We start from the raw sequence: 19,883 nt of genomic DNA, 5'->3' as shown, positions 1-19,883 counted from the left end.
TACTCAGACCCTCCATTTCCGGTCACCATTTACAAACTCAGATTTTTTTTTTTTTTTTTTTTCTGATGACTGTCAGTGCTTCCAGGGAGATCAAGTTGAACATTTTCTATTTTGTAATCTGATCACCTAAACCTTATCAGTTTCCCATTTAGAAGAGTTTTTAAATGCAGAATTGTTTTTACTGTTTTCTATACTATTGGATTCACCTTAATATCTACACTAACTTGAGAGTCATCTAAATTGGGAAAAACCTCTGCATAGTCAGTCACTCAAGCATTTTTTTTAAATTCTCAAATTAAGTCTTAGTAGAAATTTCTTTTCACTTCTGCTTTTTTCTTTTTCATAGTAATACCATCTTGTCACTTTTCCAGCCCTATTAACAGCAATCCTCATCTCCACTACTTGGCAACTCATCTCTCTCTTACCCCGGTTTCAAGAGGTGGAAAAGGAATGTAAGAGACAGGAGACATGATATAGTTTCCAAGAAACGGCATCATTAGCAGGACAGTAATGTCCAATCCTGGGCTCTTTCAGCTGTACTAGAAAAGTGGAGATTAACTGCAATACTCTGGGAATGTATTTCCTTCTATTTACTGCTCTGCAAGAGCTTTTACACTGAGAACATTCTGGATACTAAAAATGTGAAGTTTCCCCCTACAGTACTGGAAGCCAGCTGACCTGACAACCGAGCTGCCTGCTTGTTTCCAACAGGTGCACTCCTGAGCACTCTAATGAGGATGGCGTCACTCTTCAGAAAATGACACCCTGAGAAAAGTATCTCAACAGTAAGAGAGAAACTATGCTAAAAAAAAATAAATAAAAAATCTTCTAGCCCAACATCTCGGACCCCAGTCAAGGCAAAAATAACTATTTATTCTTTCAATTCACATATTCAAACAAGAATACAGCAACTTCACTAAAATCAGTGATCTCAACTTCTAAATTAAAAAGATACAAACCTGAATTGATCTATTAAACAGTATTCACTATGTGTTCTCAATTCAGCTTACCAAAGTCAAAAGATGGTTGGTCTGTCCTTTAGGAAGGAACATTATCAAACATAATGAAAACTGCAAGTATTATTCAATGTAAAGAAACAGTTTTTAAGAATTTTGCCGGAGAGAAAAATAAAATATTTGAGCAGAATAGAAGGCATCATAAGAATTCCTAGAGATGAAACAATTAAGTCATAAAATAAATAACATTAACAGCCTCGTTTTTAGGGAACAGAGATAATGCTGACATACCCGTATCCGAAATTATATGTGACACAATGAATTATAGCATTTTCTAGAACTGAGCTAGGTTGTATTTGCTCTAAATATGTAAAACCTCATTAAAATACCCAAGGACAACAGCTTAACAGTATGCTGAACTGGCATTAAAATAACATTTCAACTATAGACCTGGTACCCACCCCACAAGCTGTACAACCTATAAAATCCTGGGAGAGAAAAAAACCAAAGCAAACCTTTAAACATCCTTCTACCAGCCCTGGACATGTGCAATACAGTTTTAGCTGTCCACAATGTAAGTACTGAAGGTTAATAGTTAAAGACCAATGGAATGTTAACACAGTCTAGTACTACACTTGAGTAGTAATGCATGGAAAGACACTGAAATTAAAACATTTTGTTCTGCATGTTCTGAAGTGATGTAACAGTGATGATTGGTTATATTAGATGACAAAGCAGGGCTTCTTAGGACTTTTAAAATGCAACTGTATCTAACATTCTTCCAAATAACATATTCTTCCAATTCTTGTACAAATACATGAAGCTAAAATACAGAATTTTTTTCACACTCCAGTTATCTTCTAATGGCAGCATTTGGTACGTTGATTTTTTTTTTCCAAAAGTAATTTTCAAGATAAAATGCTGATTGCCTTGACTGGCATGTCTAGAAAGCAAAGACTTACCTGTCTTGTTTTCTCTGACCTCAATAATAAAAACATTAATGTCAGGGTGGAATTTTGTCCCTGCTGGGGGTTCTGGAGTGGAAATTGCCTGAGGTCTGCCAGCCTCTTTGCCTTCCACAGTGGGCGGTCTTGCTGGCTGCGTAGGGGAGGGAGTACTTGAAGTTGTGAAATACTCTCTGTCAATATCAGTTTCTGTCTCCTTCCCCAGAACATCCTCCAGGGTAGTGGGAGGAACACGAGATGTTGACTCTCCGATGATTACCATGTCACGGGTTGTGTCTTCTCCAGGCTCCCTGTCAATGAGAGGTGGTTTCTCAGTGGGTACTGAGGATGGCTTGGATGCTGAGGTTGTGCGGAGTCTTTCTACTGAACTGAAGGCAGCAGTGATATCACTTGGAACTGTGGCTTTAATTGTTGAAAATTCTGGGAGTTCTGTGGCTGTGGGCTTTTCGAATAATCCTGAGCCTATATCAGTATAATCTAGGGATGTTTTCTCTTTTTTCTCAGGAGTAGTTTCCTCTATAAGCTGCGTAACAGGGGTGCTGAAAGGTGATACAAAAACCCCTGGACTAGCACTTTCTGTCTCATACTTCTCTTCTGGCTCTGGACTCAAAGACACCATTGGCCCCATGCTTGGTGTGACCACTTCATCTGTTTTTGCTCTGTGCTCCGTGACAGCATCAGGTGGATAAGATATACTATGCTCAATTTTTCCAATTGGAGTTGTTTTGACAACTGGGACTCTCTCAGAAGCTGTCACCAACTTATCTTCAGAGACTGTATATGGTGGCCCGTCACGCTCTTGTTTACCCACAGGTGTTGCTGCCTCCTCAGCCATGGCAGCTGTAGAACTGAGAGTAGGAACTGGTTTCTCTGAAGTTGACTCTTTCCAAGGGAGCTCTTCCTGACCTGGTCCCTGTGTAATTTCTGTTGTTGTTCTTGCAGTTTCAGGGGAAATCGTTGCTTCAAGGCGAGTCTGATTAATGACATGTATGTCTTGAGAGGGTCCACCTAGAACTTCACCTTCTGGTGGAACAGAAGGTATCAATACTCCCAGTTCTGTCTTGGGAATTACAGAAAGAGGAATGGTATGGGAGCTGTCTACATAAGCAGGAGGTTCTTGGGTGCTACTATAATTAACAAATGCTAATCCTTCCACATCTGAAGTGTCGGCAAATTGGGGGACAGTGGATACCAGCTTAGAGACATCCATATCTTCTCCTTCATCCAAAGCACTTCCTTCTGTGGTTGCATAAACAACTTGGCCTTCCATGCTTGTGATAGGTGGAACTCTTTCCTCAGTTGTAGACTCTCTCAAAGTCGGCTTTTCTGCAATACCAATTAATGTAGTTGTCTGAAATCCAACTGTGAATTTCCCATGATCTGTTGTGTCTTCCTCAGTAAACTCTTCTAGTGGCTTTTGAGTACTATCTGGGATAAGAGTAAATTCATCTCCTATATCTTCAGTAAAACTTGGGATTTCTTTATCCTTCCCACTCATTTCTGTAGTGGTGAGTAAGGCAGGGGGTAATTTTGGAGGGCCTGCATCTTCTGTGGACTCTAAAGGCTTCACTGTTGTATTATCTTCATCCCAGGCCCATTTTGATACAGTGACCACCTCCACAGTTAAAGTGCTGTGGCTCAAATGCACTGTTGTAATACCCTCATCATACTTTGTAGTATCTTGATAGCTGTCTGTTTCTAATTCAGCTGGTGTTGTCGTAAAGTCTTCCTCCACATCTCTTGCCTCTGTTGGCACTACACTTAGCTTTGTTGTTGTCAGTGTTGGGGAATCGAAAGATTTAGTCATTTCCACTGAAGACTCTGTAAGATGAATTTCCTCTGAGGAAGCTGTAGAGAACTTCATTCCAGAAAAGCCTTCCTCCTCTATTTTTCCTATAAATGGATCTTTGGTGATCTTTTCCTGTGTCTCATCATCAATATAAGTATCTGTTCTCATCTCTGGACTTAGTGTTTCTGTTCTCTCTCTTCCTTCTGCCATTTGTGTTTGTGGAGAGGGATAAATAACTGTGGGCATTCCCTCGACTAATCTTTTATCACCAGAATAAGGAAACAATTCTACTTCTGTATAATGCTGTGACGGGAAAGGTGTGGTGGACATATACTGGCCAAGAAAATCTTCAGTTATCCTTCCATTAGTTTGTTTCTCTTCCCAGTTGTCTGTGGATGATCCATCACTGTCAGGCATAGTTACAGGTGAAAGAATTGTAGATGCTGAGGCTGGCTCCCTGTCCTCTAGCGGAGTGGAGGCAGCGTCTTCTGAAGTCTTTGACACTGTAACGACCTCAGGTATTTGGCTAAAGACCAAGGTGCTCTGAGCAGATCTAACTGTAAATGTTCTGTCTTCACTGTCATCTTCTCCCAAGGTGAATCCATAGCGGCCTGTGGTCAGAGATTCAGAAATAGTGCTTACTGTTTTCTTTTCAGTTTTGGATTCCAGGGTCATTGTTGTAGACACAAATGGTGTTACGGACAATTCCTTGGAAGGAATGTGCTTTGAGATTTCCATAGATGTTACCAAGGGACCCACTTCTATTTGTTCAATCTGTGTAACTGATTCTTGGGTTTGTAGGTCTTCCCTGATACCATCCCATGAATCAGTAGCATGATGGGAGATGACAGTTGTACTTTGAGGTACTTCTTTTTGAATTTCAGGTATGTCTGGCCTTCCAAGTGGTTCTAAAGCAGAAGGTGAGTAGTAGTCCATATCCCAAGGCTTCATGGTACTCCCAGCAAGTGTGGATGATTCAGTGGCTAATCTGTGTGTGATAGCTTGAGCCTGAACTGTGGTTTTCTGCTCAAAATTGACTATATTTCCCACAGGAGGGGACTTTGTTGTAATGATAGGTAATTCAGTGATTAGAGGGATGATTGGTGTTGTTCTGTTGGGTACCATTTGTAGTTCTTCAGAAAGACTGGATGATGCAGTTTCTGCAAGGATATTCAGTTCGATGGTTGTAGCCTCTGATATATTCTGTTTAGCTAGAAAAATAATTTCAAAGAGTTGATTAGACAAGTCACTAATAAAAAGTTGTACGTCCAGTATTGTGAAGTGCTGCTGTGTATTTTGGGGTGACCCAGAAGTGTTTTGTGATGAAGGTATCTAGAAACTATAATTATATTAACTGAAGGGCAGACAATCGAACATTTCATAGTCACAAACTCATCACTTGTTTTACATTGTAAGGTTTATCACTGCTTTCACCCATAAGGATGAATGACTGCTTTCGGTTAAGGAAAATGAATATTTTGTAGTTTTAAGACAAGGAGAAGTCCAAAACCATATAAACTCAGAGTTTGGAAACAGTAGATAGCTTACTTATCAGAAACTACAGCAGCAACTTGGGGCCTAGTAGGAAAACGTGGTAATACTATTCTGAAGGCTTCTTTTGTCGCCTGCCTCTAGCTTTCTCCTGCCTTCTCAAGCTGTGCTGTGTCTCAGGGGAGAGGGAGTGCCTCAGATTGCAAAACAACAGAAAAGCCACATCAAACGTACCCGAGTTACATATGAACTATTACATTGTCCATAATGCGGAGGGTTTCATAAAAACAGGATATTAAACTTTTTAATACACCCTTCACTTGAGTCCAGGTGTTGGGACATTTGTCTTCACCTTCATTTCAACTCTGTAGCGTAGACTTGGGTTTCTAATAAACAGTAAGACATTTTTGGCAGAGGCTGCTTGGCATTTGTGATAGTTCTACGTTCAGCTCTATGCTCTACACACTATGTTTGTAACTCTTATAAGGATCTTGGTTCCAGGCTTACTTCAGCATGAGACGCAAAAGTAAAACATGAGTAAAGTACCCACATGATATATTTTAGGTCTGTAATTACAAATCACTGGAAACAACTCTGAGCATCAGAAAGAATGGGTTCAGGCAATAAAAAGTAACATGTCATCATAAAATGCTACATTATAATGCTTCCAGATTTACAGAGAATGGCCTCTCCTTTTTAAAGAAATTTAAATTGAGTATAAAAGTGACGTTATAGACAAGATTCCCTTTCAACATTGGGGAAAATGCAGCAACCTAGCACGCAAAGATTTTGTTTCTTACGAAAAAATCGTATTTTCAAAAACCAACAACTAGTCACCACTAAACTCAGAAGGAACTGTTCTAAGGAAACCTGTAGTCATTCTCTTGCCACATCCAGTATGACTTAAAACCAGCTGTACGGGGAATGCCTGTTCTCCCTGATGAGAGTTGTCACATCTGTAGTATCTGTAATATGTGTCTAACTCTCAATAATCCCCAAACAGGGGTCCTTGGAAAACTAAACTGGGTATATTTGAACTCCATCTACCCTGTTAAAACTTAATGATATTAGGGCAGTGAAACTGCTGTGTATGATACAAGAATCATAAATATATGTCGTTATGTATTTGTCCAAACCCACAGAATGTACATCACAAAGGATGAACCTTTATGTACTATGAATTTTGATCATGGTATGTCCACGTGTGCTCATCAGTTGTAACAAATGTACCGCTTTGGTGGGCAATGCTGATAATGGGGGAGGCTGTGCATGAGAGGGGGCAGGGGTACACAGGAAATCTAACCGCTCTAAAGCTTAAAACTGCTCTAAAAACTAAAGCCTATCAAAATACTTTGGGGATAAAATGATGCAATTTTGTTGTAAATCAGACTTGAGTTGTAACAGGTTCTTTATTTTTGTCTGGGATGAGCTGTTATTAGCTGTGGTCATTCCCCAGAACATTCTGAAGCCCAGATTCACTAATTTTAGAATGAAAACTTGGTGGCCATTTACATTATGGTAACATTTAAATATTCTCCAAAGTCTGTCACTATTTACCTATTACTATTTTATGCTGGAAAAAAACTAAACAAAAATAATTGGATTCTTCAAAAACATTAAATAATTTTTTTTCTCCTCATAAAAAAATCCTTTTCTATATTCATTTCCTGGAAAAAGATTTGGTCTATTTTGATTGACATGAACAACTTAAGGAGCCAAAGTGTGGTTGACGATCTTTCTTTTAATTCAATTCTCTATCCTCTGAAATTCCATAACTATTACCTCATTTCACTGCCAAATATCATGTTCGTCCTCTAACAGCTTTCTTTGGGGAAATAGTAAAATGTACATATGGAGAAAGTTCCCATAGAAACATAACATAATCACTTATCACACTGCATATTAGAGAAAAAATAATCATATTATTGTTAAGAACAGCAAAAGAGCTAATTTTGCTTTTTCCTCTGAGTATTTCTGTGGCCGATGAAATTAACTTAAAAGGAGATGATATGGCATTGAGGCCAAACAGAAGGTCTGTGGATCAGGTTGTCCCATGTTCCAACCCAAGTTCTGGGCTAGCAACTTCTTACAAAGCTATGAAAATACTTTTATGGTGTTATAAAAATAAAGGATTCAAATTTTAAAAACTAAATTGTACATCAATGCCGATTATTACTGTACCATTGATGTTGCCTTCATCTAGTCCTGGAGCATAGTAAAGTGACAGCACTATGTCTAAGAGACTCTCCCTTACAAAGCCAGGGTGTATGTGACTTTGTTTTCAAAAACAAGGGTTTTTGATAATTTTAGAGCTCTGTTTAAAAGTCTGCTTATAATTAAGTTAATTAATTCTACTATTTGGAATGGAAAACCTCAGACTTCCTTTGGGGCTGGGTAGATTTTTCGTCAACTTAACAGCTGATTTCCATCATAACTCAGAATATCTGATCATTGTTTCAACCATTCCAAAAAGAGGAAATAATTTTAAAAACCACAAATATCTCCAAAGAGATATCTTAAGAATAAATGTTACTATATTAATGGTGGCTATTACAAAGGTGAAAATGCAACTCCAAGTTATTCCCAAAGTGTCCCTCCAGAAGAATTCACATGGAGAAATTTCTGAATTGGAAACCTACCAGTGTCCCTTTAGCTTCATTATTAAGGAAGCCAACAGAAATCAGCATATTTCTTTTCCCACAAAAGCCCCATTCCAACCTTTGCAGCTGTCTGCCACACAGATGTTTTGCATCACTGTACTTATGGTATTTTATGTCCTATGGACTCTCTTCTCTGTGCTTCTGTTATAAGACACGAGGGAGATTTTCCCAATAAAATATAAAGATCCTATCAGCAACATGATAGTCGATTTAACGTACACCCGTACTGCCTACATTATATGAAAGTGACTAATTTCAAATTAGTTCTTCTACATTAAAATGTTTTCCACATAAATAACTGTAAACATGAGAACTCACAAATAGAGTAGATTTTCAGTAAGTTGATTCGGACTTCATAGGTAAATAGAATAAAGGCTGGGACAATGGCATTAGAATTCAAACTCTTTAAAAAGTTTTACGAGTGATTGAATGCTAACAGATTGAAATTCAAAAAACAGAATACATATTTAAAATGCCATTTAGGGTAGTATTAGTTTTGGTGCCTGCAGTCAGATTATAGTCGGGGGGGACACAAAGGTTCCTAAGCACACCATTGGTTAGAAGGGCAGGCCAACTTTAAAAGTAAACAAATATGTAAGAAGTGTAGCACATGAAGTGGTGGGAACTTATTTAGCCTTCTCTAAGCCACAATTCTAGTTCCTAGCTTAATCAAACAGAGGGACAGAAAAAAAATGAGGGTTCAAAGCTAGATCCCAGAGATGACTAGACACTTAGAAATTAAAATTTCAAAACAAGAAAATTATGTCAGTTGAGGAAGATGCTGAGAGACAACTGAACAACTGTGTTCAATAATAGAAATGGCTGTTATTTAGAGTTTGGTCTCCAACTTAAAAAGGAAAAATGGGCTCAAAGTCCAAAGCAATGAATTTAGATAATTAGAAAAACTATCTGACCATGATGGTAAAAGGATATGAGAATGGGTTTTCTAGGAAACATGTTCTATCTCCCTGTCTTGGAGATCATTAATAACATAACATGAGAGATTATCATGAGTCTTGAGCGGCTTTGACTGACTTAAATTTGGGGATGTATGGGTGATTTTTCAAAGCCCTAAGTCTCTATCACAGAACTTGCTTAACTCTGAGGTCAAAGAAAAATCAAAAGTGCACAATTTAGGGAAATTTCACTTCACAAGTGTACTAATTTCCTTGTTTTTCAAATCTGCTTGACATGAACAGATTCTAATTATGTTTGTCATGAGCCTTTGTTAATATCCTATTCAGTGATGGTAGAAGGAAACGAGAATTAGAGCAAAGTGAGGTTTGGTATTGTTCATTCACCAAGAAGTGGCTTTAAAAACCCCTTCTATGTTTGGTAAAAAGCAACCAAGAGAAATATGGTTAAATTTCTAAATTCCTCTACTTAACCAACCAGCGGCACATCTTTGAAATCGCTTTCAGAACTGTTGCTGAGGTCACAACTCATACACTTTACGCCAAGTATTTTAGCCACCCCTCAACTGTGTGGGAAAAGCGGATAGCAGTCAAGTCATTTTGAGAATATTTTTTAAATTCTTTAAAATATATACATTAAAAGAATCCTTGAAAAATGAATTAAGAAATTTGGGGGAGCTGTTGGCACTGTGTGTGATTTAAGAAAGATTTTTATGTTATGACTAAGCCTCCTAAATCTTTTAGATGCTGAATACATTTTAAATATAATAGGCCTTAGGGAAGAAATAAACAAGACCCTAACCATTAGATTAGATTTGGATTAGTTTAGATTACACTTTGGTTTGGAAAAAACTCAAAATTTGAACCATGATATTTAGAAGTTACATATTTCCAAGTTCTATCGATTCAGATGAATTAGAGAGAAAAAACTCGACCTAAACTTTCAAACTTATCTCAGATTTTATACAGACTTTTAGTAGGTGGTTACTGTATTTGAAACTAAGTATCTTGTCATTTCATGCGTTCATGTGAATTCCTCATTTAAATACATAATTTAAAACACATCAGGATGAATTCTTTGTGGCTACAGACAACCTTTGGTTTAAGTTTTACCCTCATTTCTACCCTCAGGGAGAAAAAAAAAAAGTGTTGTTTAAAAGTTCTCTCTTGCCAGTTTTATCAAGCACAAGAAAATACAATTGAGCAAGGTAGTCCGGTTGGATAATTCCACTCCTTCCCTAATTAAACATCTCTAACCCTGCCCTCCCGACACCAATCTGATTTCAGTTCTTAATCATAGTCACTTAATGAAAAACTGATTTTAGAGCTTCAACTACTTGAAAGTCACTGTGAAAAGAATGTCTTTCTCTTTTTAGAAATAGGCTTTCCTTTTTATTGTTGTTTCTTTTCCTGAAAATAAGTAAAGAAGAACTTTTCTGCTGTTTCAGGGCCTAGGAACAAAAGTCAGTATTTTCAAGTGGCTTTTTATGGCCAGCTTGTATTGCACTGATACCCAACACATGGCTTTCACACTCAGAAAGCTGAGTCTATGGGAGGAGATGTGGGCAGAGGCAGCTCAGCGGGGAGGACGAGGCGTGTGTGATCACGCCTCTCCACAGCACTAATGGCTATTCTACTCAGACACCCTGGCAGTGACTTTGTGGTTGATAAAGAATGCCTGTGCATTTCAGTTTAGAAACCAATTCCATAATAGGCTAGTATATTTTCTGTTCATTTCAGTTATGTATTACTAAAACAAGATATATTGGAAACTTAGTAAAACCCTTTACTCTATTTCAATATGACATGGTTCTACTTTGAACATACTCACCGCAAATGCTAGGAAATCTTTGTTTAGCTGTCACCACAATACAGATCCTTCAGTAAAAATCACAATGAGACTCTGGATTACTCGCTTGTTTGATCAAGCATCCTACAAGCACGATACTATATCATGTGACTACTATTGCTAAAATAATTTAAGGACATCTGAAAAATTTAAACAATTATATCACGAATGTGGAGAGATGTCACTTAAGATCAGTTTTAAATAGCAAACCTAACTGAGGATAGCCTATGTTACACCTTTCAAAGAACATAGACTGTACTTTGATATGGTACTAGAGAATTAGTGATTAGAAGGCACATATTTCCATTACTTGAATTAAAATAAGATGAAAGGAGATACTTATTTATAGCATGGTTTCCTGTTAGGTATTAATTGAATGTTATGATTATCCATATCTGTTCCAAGTACTCACCTGCAATTACTGAAATTTGAATTCTCCGCCATTTCAAAGAAAGACATACCAAACAAAGACAAAATAAGCAGAATTCAAGGATTCAACTCAGCCACAGCTGGCCTCAACATTACAGCACCAACAATCTAATTACATTTAAGGACTGCAATTAATGTTAAACAAAACAAAGCAAAAACAAAAACAAAGAATCAGAACTATGTTCTGTGGTTCTAGGTGCAATGGAGCATAGTTAAGACCTTAACTTGACATTTCCTCATCACCTCTAAAAGAACATCTGTCAAACTTCCTGTTGTTTTAACCATATCGCTGCCGTTCCATTTATTGGCTTTTGAAAGTCACTGAACTGTTTCCGTTCTGTGCATACACAATCCATTCCCATTGCTAGGTGAATACCAATGCATGTCTTCGAAGTATTTTTTTTTTAAATCTGTAATTTTTAAAAAGGTCTCAAACACTTACGTTTAAAGCAGTAGGCATCAAATCTGCTATCAGGGGGAGGGAAGCCTGTCTGGTTCTCAAAACGATACAGGGTTCTCACCCCAAGTAAACCACCTCCACACTGCGCCCTGGCCACAGTCACAGGGTGGCGAACGCTGGCGTCCGACAGCCACCCGTAATCACACTGGTCAAAGCCATTCCTCCAAGCCGCTTGGAGCTCCCCCACTGTCGCCAGCCGGGCGTCCTGGTTTTCACACTCTTCTTCAGCTTCTTCAAAGGTAAATTTATCGGGAGCAGTGATATGGAACACATCACCTGAAATAAGGAGGGGAAAAAACACGACAACAAACGTAAGTTTTACTATTCATTCCTCTCCACTTTATGGGTGGGTGGGTGGAGGGAGCAGGTAGAAGGACATAATACCTTTTTCATGGCAAGGCAGCAGCTTCTGATTCTTTAAAGCAGTAAACAGCACAGCGACTCAATTTTGCCACTACTAGTGTGACACATACCAGAAGAGTTCATATATATTAACTTTAATATCAAATGACTGCTTCTATGGCCATGGGTATACAGAAGCAACCATTTGATAATAAAGTTACAATCAATTCTTTAAAATGAACACACCTTCTCCATTGAGTCTTTGGATTATCATCTGGGAAACGAGTTTTCTCTTCCGTGAAAGAGCAGGCTGGAAAGGGAAACTATACTAAAATGTCATCCGGGCTATTATTTCACGTGGTTTCACCTGAAATCCAACAGTAGCTCTCGAACCCTCCTTCTCACCTATCACTACCATCAAAATGGATAAACTTCCATCAAATTAAACAACAAAACAAGAAAAACTCCAGGGTTTGAAGATGCGAAGGGACGGACGCAGGATGGGTCCCGTGGTTGTTACGTCATCCAGGGCTGAGAGTGCATGGAGGCCCCCTAACGTTCGCTCCCACTCCAACTGGCCCAAGTGACCAAGGTCCCCCTGGAGGAAGAGGCACGTTTTTGTTTGCTGCTCCCTCTGCGAGAGCGAGAGAGGGTGCATACCTCTCTCGCAATCTGTCTGCCCAAAGGGGGCGCCCTTTTCCAGGTCTCACAAAGACATCTTGGGCACGAGCCGGGGCTCTAGCTACCTTTGAGAGACTCTTCTATTTGCATATTGATTAACAAAGGAAGGCTGAACATTTACTTTGTTCATCACCAGGCCCAATTAGCAGAGAATCTGTTCACAATAACTTAACATGTCACAATAAAATATTCTGGAAATGCTAGAATAAATGCTTTGTTAAATCGGTACGTGGGGAGCTAACGAAACAAGGGGCGTAAATAAATTCAATGCAAATTAAATGATGCTTCTCACATTAGAGCACAAGTGGCTCGAAAACAGAGGCAGGGTGAGAGAATACCTAAGCAAATACAGCAGGCGGGAGGGAGAGAAAATGAGGCAGGGGGAAGCGAAAATATTGATAGCCCATTACTGCAACCGCGGGTCCTCGGTGAGATCACCGAGGCGGCTCTCTGTATGATTTATTAGACAAGGGGACTCCAGAGCTCTCACGATTCGGCTCTTCACCTGACTAAAGCCAGATGTAACAAGCGACTGTTTACAATGAATAGAGCCATTACTCTCTCTCTGAGTGTGCAATAGCTTCATGAACAAGAAAAATTAGTCGCGGGAAAAATGGCCAAATCATACACGTCCGCTTTGGTCACTATGAATCTAAAATAGGCCAAATCCCTACAAGAGCTATTTGAAGAAGAGAGAGAAAAATGACTTTTACCTGATTGAAAAAAAGTAAGGGGGGTGGGGTGGGAATCGCTTTTTGTCCTTATCTGTGTAGGTTGGCAAGGACAGTAATCTCAAATCCAAAAAATACACTGTAAGAAGGTAAGTTCCAGCTGCATTCCTGCACCATCTCCCTCGCTAAGAAATTTTAAAAGTGTAAGGGTCACAGTACCACTTACGGAGCAGATCTTCAATAATCCTTGCTAAGTGAATGGCATTTCAAGTTCTTGTTAAGAAACAAGGTGCTCTTTTTCTTCCGTCCTCCCCAAGCAGCACATTCAAAAAAGCTGACTGCAGCCGAGCTGTGGGGAGCTGCGGTCCAGAAGAGCGGATTCATCTCACCTATGGACTGGCTTAAAGCAACCTGGGGCAAGGCAGACAGAGAGACGGTGTCTGTGTGCTCCTGAGCAGCCTCATTCACTTCAAAGGAACGCAAGAGTGAAAGAGGGCAGCACGCCAAACTGTTTCCCTCCAAGGTAGAACACTTGCATTTGTTATTACAGCTGGAAGATCCTTCTGTTGCCTTAGTTCCCTGTGATGTACTGCAATTTTGAGGCAAAACGACTGCTCCTTTATAGTAATAAGAGTGATCAGCCAATCAAAGCAGGCAGAGAAAGAGAATTGAGAGAGTAGAAGTCTGCTATTCCAAACAGCAATGCCAGTCTGTATGTTGGGGGAAATCAACCTCTCCAAATGTGGCCAGACCAAAGGGCCAGTGAAGAAGAATGACAGCAGGATTTCATGGGTAACTGGTTTCCCCTCTTTTAAACGGCAAACATATTTGGGGTGTTAGAGGAAAGAAAGGTTTCAGAAGATGCTGGTAGGTTAAAAAGAGAATTCCCTTATTATTACTAAGTCAATAAAGATCTACTTATAGAATTTTTATATAGAAACTCTTGTTAAGTCTGACTATATTGCAGTCAATTATTTAATTCATTTGTTTGGAAGATATAATTTCCATCCATCTATCCAATACCCATAAAATAATCAGTTTACTTATTTGATTAAATTCTATTATCCCCAAGGCCACCTATTTTCCTTTATATGTAGGAACTTTTCAAACACTGAAAATAAAATTTAAAAAATTGAAAAAGATATCACCATTGTGTTTCATTCAACTCAGATTAAAAAAAATTTTTTTTAACTGGCACTGAGTCAAACATCCAAACTTTGCCCATCCTATGTATCAACCTCAAAATATTAAGGCCAGGACATCTTATACTTTTCTAAAATACGCCAGAATATCCTAGCATCCGTTTTATACTGAAACCCAAACCAGAAAATAGAAAAGGTAAGTCAATAGGTAATGCACAGCAGTAATTGAACTAATTCATATTACTAAGTGTCTTGGATTCCTAAGACATCTATGACCTCCTATTTTGTTTTTATTCATTAAATGCCTGGTTTTAATTAGATAATCCTTTGACATTATATATCTTTTATCTAGCATAATACAAACATAGGTGACCTATTGTTTAAATCAGAATTAACTTATTAAAAGCTTATTGTTGAAGATGTGGATCAGAAAGACTGTTAATTTATGGTCCAAGTTCAAAGAACATAATTCCCAAAAATGTCTTCTACAGAAAACTGGCGATCCTTGAGATGAAAGTAGGTATTCTATAGAAAAGAGGTTCCACGGACAACTGCATTTGGAAAACAAATGCAAGTGATCTGACAGGTTTCTGCAAGACTTTCAGAGCATTTAATATTATAGCTTATTTAGAGTTCCCACAAGAAGTTACGATTTGTAAGCCATCTGACCAGAGAAGTCTCCTTTACTCATAGAATACTAATTAATAGTCCATGGACCTGTTTCGTGGAATCATTTTCCAAACTCAATGAATCCATAGCAAGTATAATTTTGCTATTAAGTTTCAGATTGCCTACGTGTCAACCTACTTAAGATAGAAGCAAAGTGGACCAGGTAAGCAAACAGCATCAAAGCAGGAGCCAAAAAGCCAGAGTACAAAGCAAAGGGTATATGAAGTCCATTGCCCCCTAGGGTTGCATCAAAGCCTGCCAGTGAGCACAGGGGACAGGGAAGAGCCAGAGACCTCGATGAAGCATCTAAGATGGTATTTAATGAACACGGGAGGTTCATTTCTTAAAAGATCTTTTTGAGAAAAGTAAACCAAGGAATAGCAGATAAAAGCAGGCTTTCTCCTCAATACTAAGTGGTAGGCACAAAGCTTTCCCACAGAAAAAAAGCATATCGATACCATAGGGGAAAAAATGCAGATTTTAAGCTAAACGCTGACCTCTTTTACAATGATAAAGCAGTCAAGATGTTAAGATTTTCAATGTTTCCAGTGATCTACTCTCAGTTTTTAAATCCATACTCAGGAATTATTTACAGGTCAAATTATATGTTCTAAACTATATTGCAGCAGAATGAAATGAGACAGATACTAAGTATGGGCCAGTAACAATAATGTAACTCCAGCCTTGGTCCAAAAATGAATGATTATAACAGGAGGCATCAAGACAGAAAGTCTGAAGTTCAGAGTCAAGGGCACATCAGGCACCAAAGAATCAAGAAAAAGAGAAGGCAAACCTGGGAAATCAAGCAAAGCAACTCAGTGCATTCGCTTAGTTTCTTTCTCTACAACACAACTTAATTGGTCAGGTTGTGTAAGTTCCTGCCCCGAAGGTATCTTAAAGGCACTTTTTTGCCTCTGATGTACGTAATAAAAGTTCCTTCTGAATCATAGTACTGCTTTAGAGAGGGAGAGAATACTTGTAACTGACCCATTTAATGTACTTTAGATTTACTGGATATTTGCCTTCCTGGATGGTAGACATTACTTTTGCAAGTTGACAATGAGTCTGCTCTCTAAGTTCCAGAAGTAGCCTCTTCAAGGTAGCTACATCTGTAAGACACTTATCATCAAATTGGGAACTAGAGTAAAGATTTGGAACATGTTTGTAAATGTTATCTACCTATGAGAGAATACTTAATTTTTCTCTAAAGAGAACAAATAAAATGTCAGGAAAGAAATATACAAAATGTTTTACATATAATTACTTAACATAAAAGGTCAAGTTAATTTAAGTTAGCATAAGTAAGAATTCATTGAGGTGTATACATATATGCTCAAGTTAGTACAAACATGAGATATAATAATGCTGAACAGAGGATTGCACACATAGGATAATTTGCATAGTTATCTGAAAACCATATATGTGGTATCTTAACGCATATTTTTCCAAAATCTCAAATTAAATGTTATTGGTTTGAATTATTCCTGTTATTTCAGCTTTCTAGGGATATCCTAGAAGAAACTGGAAGACACCGCCGGTGAGACTTTAATATCTGGTGACATTCCACAAATTAAATTCACCTTAATCATGGGAATTAACATCATCAGAAATATTAAGAAAAAAATACTTTCATTTGACAACTGACTGCTACAAGACTCCCTGGAAATTGGACCATGCATGTTCTTTTTTCTACATTTCTGATTGCTAAATGGGAAAGTGGCTTCTTGGCAGACTAAAAAATGACACATACTGAAATGGCAAACAATGATGAAAACAAATCAAACATTAAAAATGACCTGCACTGTTCAAAAGCTAGAATTTATACCCAGGAGTAACTCAGAACGACTATTAAAGAGTCTGGTTCTAGAGCGAGGATAAGATCTTTCTCTCCTGCAGACAATTCCCTGTAAATACCAAGGAGAAAAGGGGAATTGGCAGGGGCAGGACATACATAATTACTCCATTCTCTCCTGGAGTCAGTGGACAGGTAGCCAAAGCCAAAATCCCACCACAGTTTTCTGGGCTGGGTATATTTGCTGGGTAGTGTGATAAATGTTTATTGTTTGTTTCTGTTTATTTGTGCTCATAACCCTTCCTTCATGAACTGTCCAGTCTGAAAATAAGTTTTTATAAACTAATCATGATTCCCTTTATCCATTTGAAAAAAGAACTCTGATTTTTTTTTCACTTTAAGGAAGTTCAGGATTTGTAAATGTTACTACATTGCCTTGCTATTTAAGTTATAATAAGTAATAAATATATGTAAAAGTAGCTACAGTGTGTAAGCAGGAAGTAGTCATGTGACATGAGCTTCTAAATGCCGATACAATGAAACCATTTATGGCAAATATCCTGATGATAAAAGCAATTCAGCATAATTATTATTAGCTTTGAAGTTTTGGACTTTTAAGTTTCAAAGGATGTTTCTTTTTTCTTTTCTTTCTCTCCATTTCTCTCTCTCTCTCTTGCCCTCTCTCACTCTTTCACTCTTGCTCTTCTTTCACTCTATGTACACACGATCGAAGCATTGAAGACTAATGCGCATTATACTCTGGATCACAGTATCCATCAGCTGTACATGTTTGATTAGCAGCTAACATACACTGCTATATAATCTTTTGAGGGCCAAAATTTGAAGATAATTCAAAAGCATGTCAGTTCCCCTAAGATTTGGTCCTTTAACCTGCACAGAGATCAACGTTCTGTTCACAGTGACAAGAAAACCTCAGGGGCTGCCGACATAACTTCATTCCATTCCTAGTGCTAGGCTCGCATTATTCCCAACTTGGGGGTAATGAGACTGGAAAGACAGATGAGCACCTTTCAGATTTTTTACTTGTCTTAGGTTGAAGGAGAAGCATGATGTGGCTTAGAGCATGGACAGAATTTTGAATTTTTAACTTCCAATTAATTACTAAAGAATTGTCATCAGTTGGCTCTGAGAGTCAGTTGACATGCTCTAAGTCAGATAAGGAAAGGAATCCATGTATTTGTCAATGTGTTATTATATAAGATCTCATGCATGTCGATTTGAAGAGCCTAAAGAGACAGGAAACCCCACTAAAATTCAGAATTTAAACATATTTTTATGGTTTTTCAGGATGTCAGATCTCCTTCTTTCCCACTGACAAAGCAGTAAGATTTTAATTAGAGTGAGAAAGAAGTTCTAAAATATTTCTGGGTGTCTGAGTCTTCAAAATATCTAAGAGATTGAACATGTTATATGATTTGACAGGCACAGTATGGCTACGGGTCAACACGGGACAATCAGGCTAGTTTGGCTTTTTTTTTTTTTCTTTTTACTTTTCACAGCTGAAAGGTAAATGGCCACTGTATTTCCTAAGAAGCTCTTTCAGTTCAGAACTCCCAAAGACCTTGACATTAAAATCTTAGAGCAAATGTCACATGCTTCAAGGGATGTATATCATGACAAGTCTACTTATGGTAAGATTATAAATGCAAGGGTATATATATAGAAAATCCTAAGGATGCCATTAAAGAGCTATTAGAACTAATAAACAAGTTTGGCAGAGTTGCAGGATACAAGATACAAGACCAATATATAAAAATCAACTGCATTTCCATATACTTTCCACAAACAATCAGAAAAAGAAATAAAGAAAACTCCATTTTCATTTGCATCAAAAAAGAACAAAATATTTAGGATGAAATTTGACAAAAGTACTGTAAAACTTATACTCTAAAAGGTACAAAACACTGATGAAAGAAATTAAAGAAGGTCTTAAGAACTGGAAAAATGTCCCATATTCATGGATCTGAAGATTTAATATGGTTAAGATGGCAATACACCTCAAATTGATCTAAAGATTCAATGCAACCCCTATCAGAATCCCAGCTGGCCTCTTTGTAGAAATCGGCAAGCTGATCTTAAAATTCATATGAGAACTCAAGGGCCCAGAATAACTAAAATATTTTTGGAAAAGAACACAGTTAGAGGTCTCATACGTTCCAATTTCAAAATTTACTACAAAGCAACAATAATCAAGACAATGTAGGACTAACATAAGTAGAAACATATAGATCAATGGCATAGAATGGAAAGTCCAGAAACAAACTGATATATCTAAGAACAGTTGATTTTCAAAAAGATGCCAAGGCCATTAAATGGGGGAAAGAATAGTCTTTTCAATAAGTGGTGCAGAGACAACTGGATGTCTACATGCAAAAGAATGAATCTGGACTCTTAACTCATACCACATACAAAAATTAACTCAAAATCAATCAAAATAAAAGTAAAACTTAAAACTTATAAAACTTGTAGAAGAAAACACAGAAGCAAGTCTTCATGACTGGGGATTTGGCAGTGTTTTCTTAGATATGACACCACAAGCACAAACAACCAAAGAACAAAGAGATAAATTGGACTTCATTAAAATTCAAAACTTTTGCATGTCAAAGGGCCCTACTGAGAAAGTAAAAAAGACAACTCATGGAATGGGAAAAAAAATTGTGCAAATCTTCCAAAAAGACACTTTAATCTAGAGTATATAAAGAACTTCTGCAACTAAATAACAAAAAGACACCCCAGTTAAAAATGGGTAAAGGTAAAAAAACAAAACAAAACAAAACAAAAATGGATAAAACTTCTGAAAAGACATTTCTTTTTTTTTTTACTTTTAAGATTTTATTTATTGGGGCGCCTGGGTGGCTCAGTCGTTAAGCATCTGCCTTCGGGTCAGGTCATGATCCCAGGGTCCTGGGATCAAGCCCCACATCGGGCTCCCTGCTCCATGGGGAACCTGCTTCTCCCTCTCCCACTACCCCTGCTTGTGTTCCCTCTCTCGCTGTGTCTCTGTCAAATAAATAAAATCTTAAAAAAAAAAAAGATTTTATTTATTTATTTG

At 37.8% G+C, this 19,883-nt stretch overlaps 1 protein-coding gene across 2 annotated transcripts in view; it reads right to left on the bottom strand.

The window, feature by feature from the left end:
* The window catches only part of VCAN (versican), a 113,266-nt gene that overhangs the window by 58,599 nt on the left and 34,784 nt on the right, over nucleotides 1-19,883 (bottom strand). The window contains exons 6-7 of one of the 2 annotated variants that reach the window (XM_025866736.2): nucleotides 11,496-11,789; nucleotides 1,919-4,921 (exon numbers count right to left, since the gene is read on the bottom strand). In XM_025866736.2, coding sequence (XP_025722521.1) covers nucleotides 1,919-4,921; nucleotides 11,496-11,789 — 3,297 coding nt within the window. The remainder of the gene's footprint in view (nucleotides 1-1,918; nucleotides 4,922-11,495; nucleotides 11,790-19,883) is intronic. The other variant, XM_025866737.2, reaches the window with a different exon arrangement.

Source organism: Callorhinus ursinus, unplaced genomic scaffold, assembly GCF_003265705.2.
Source record: "Callorhinus ursinus isolate GAN/ISIS: 27379988/994484 unplaced genomic scaffold, GSC_fseal_2.0 scaffold3, whole genome shotgun sequence".
Lineage (NCBI taxonomy): Eukaryota > Metazoa > Chordata > Mammalia > Carnivora > Otariidae > Callorhinus > Callorhinus ursinus.
The sequence above is the reverse complement of the archived record's forward strand: the minus strand, read 5'-3'. Positions and strand labels throughout refer to the sequence as shown.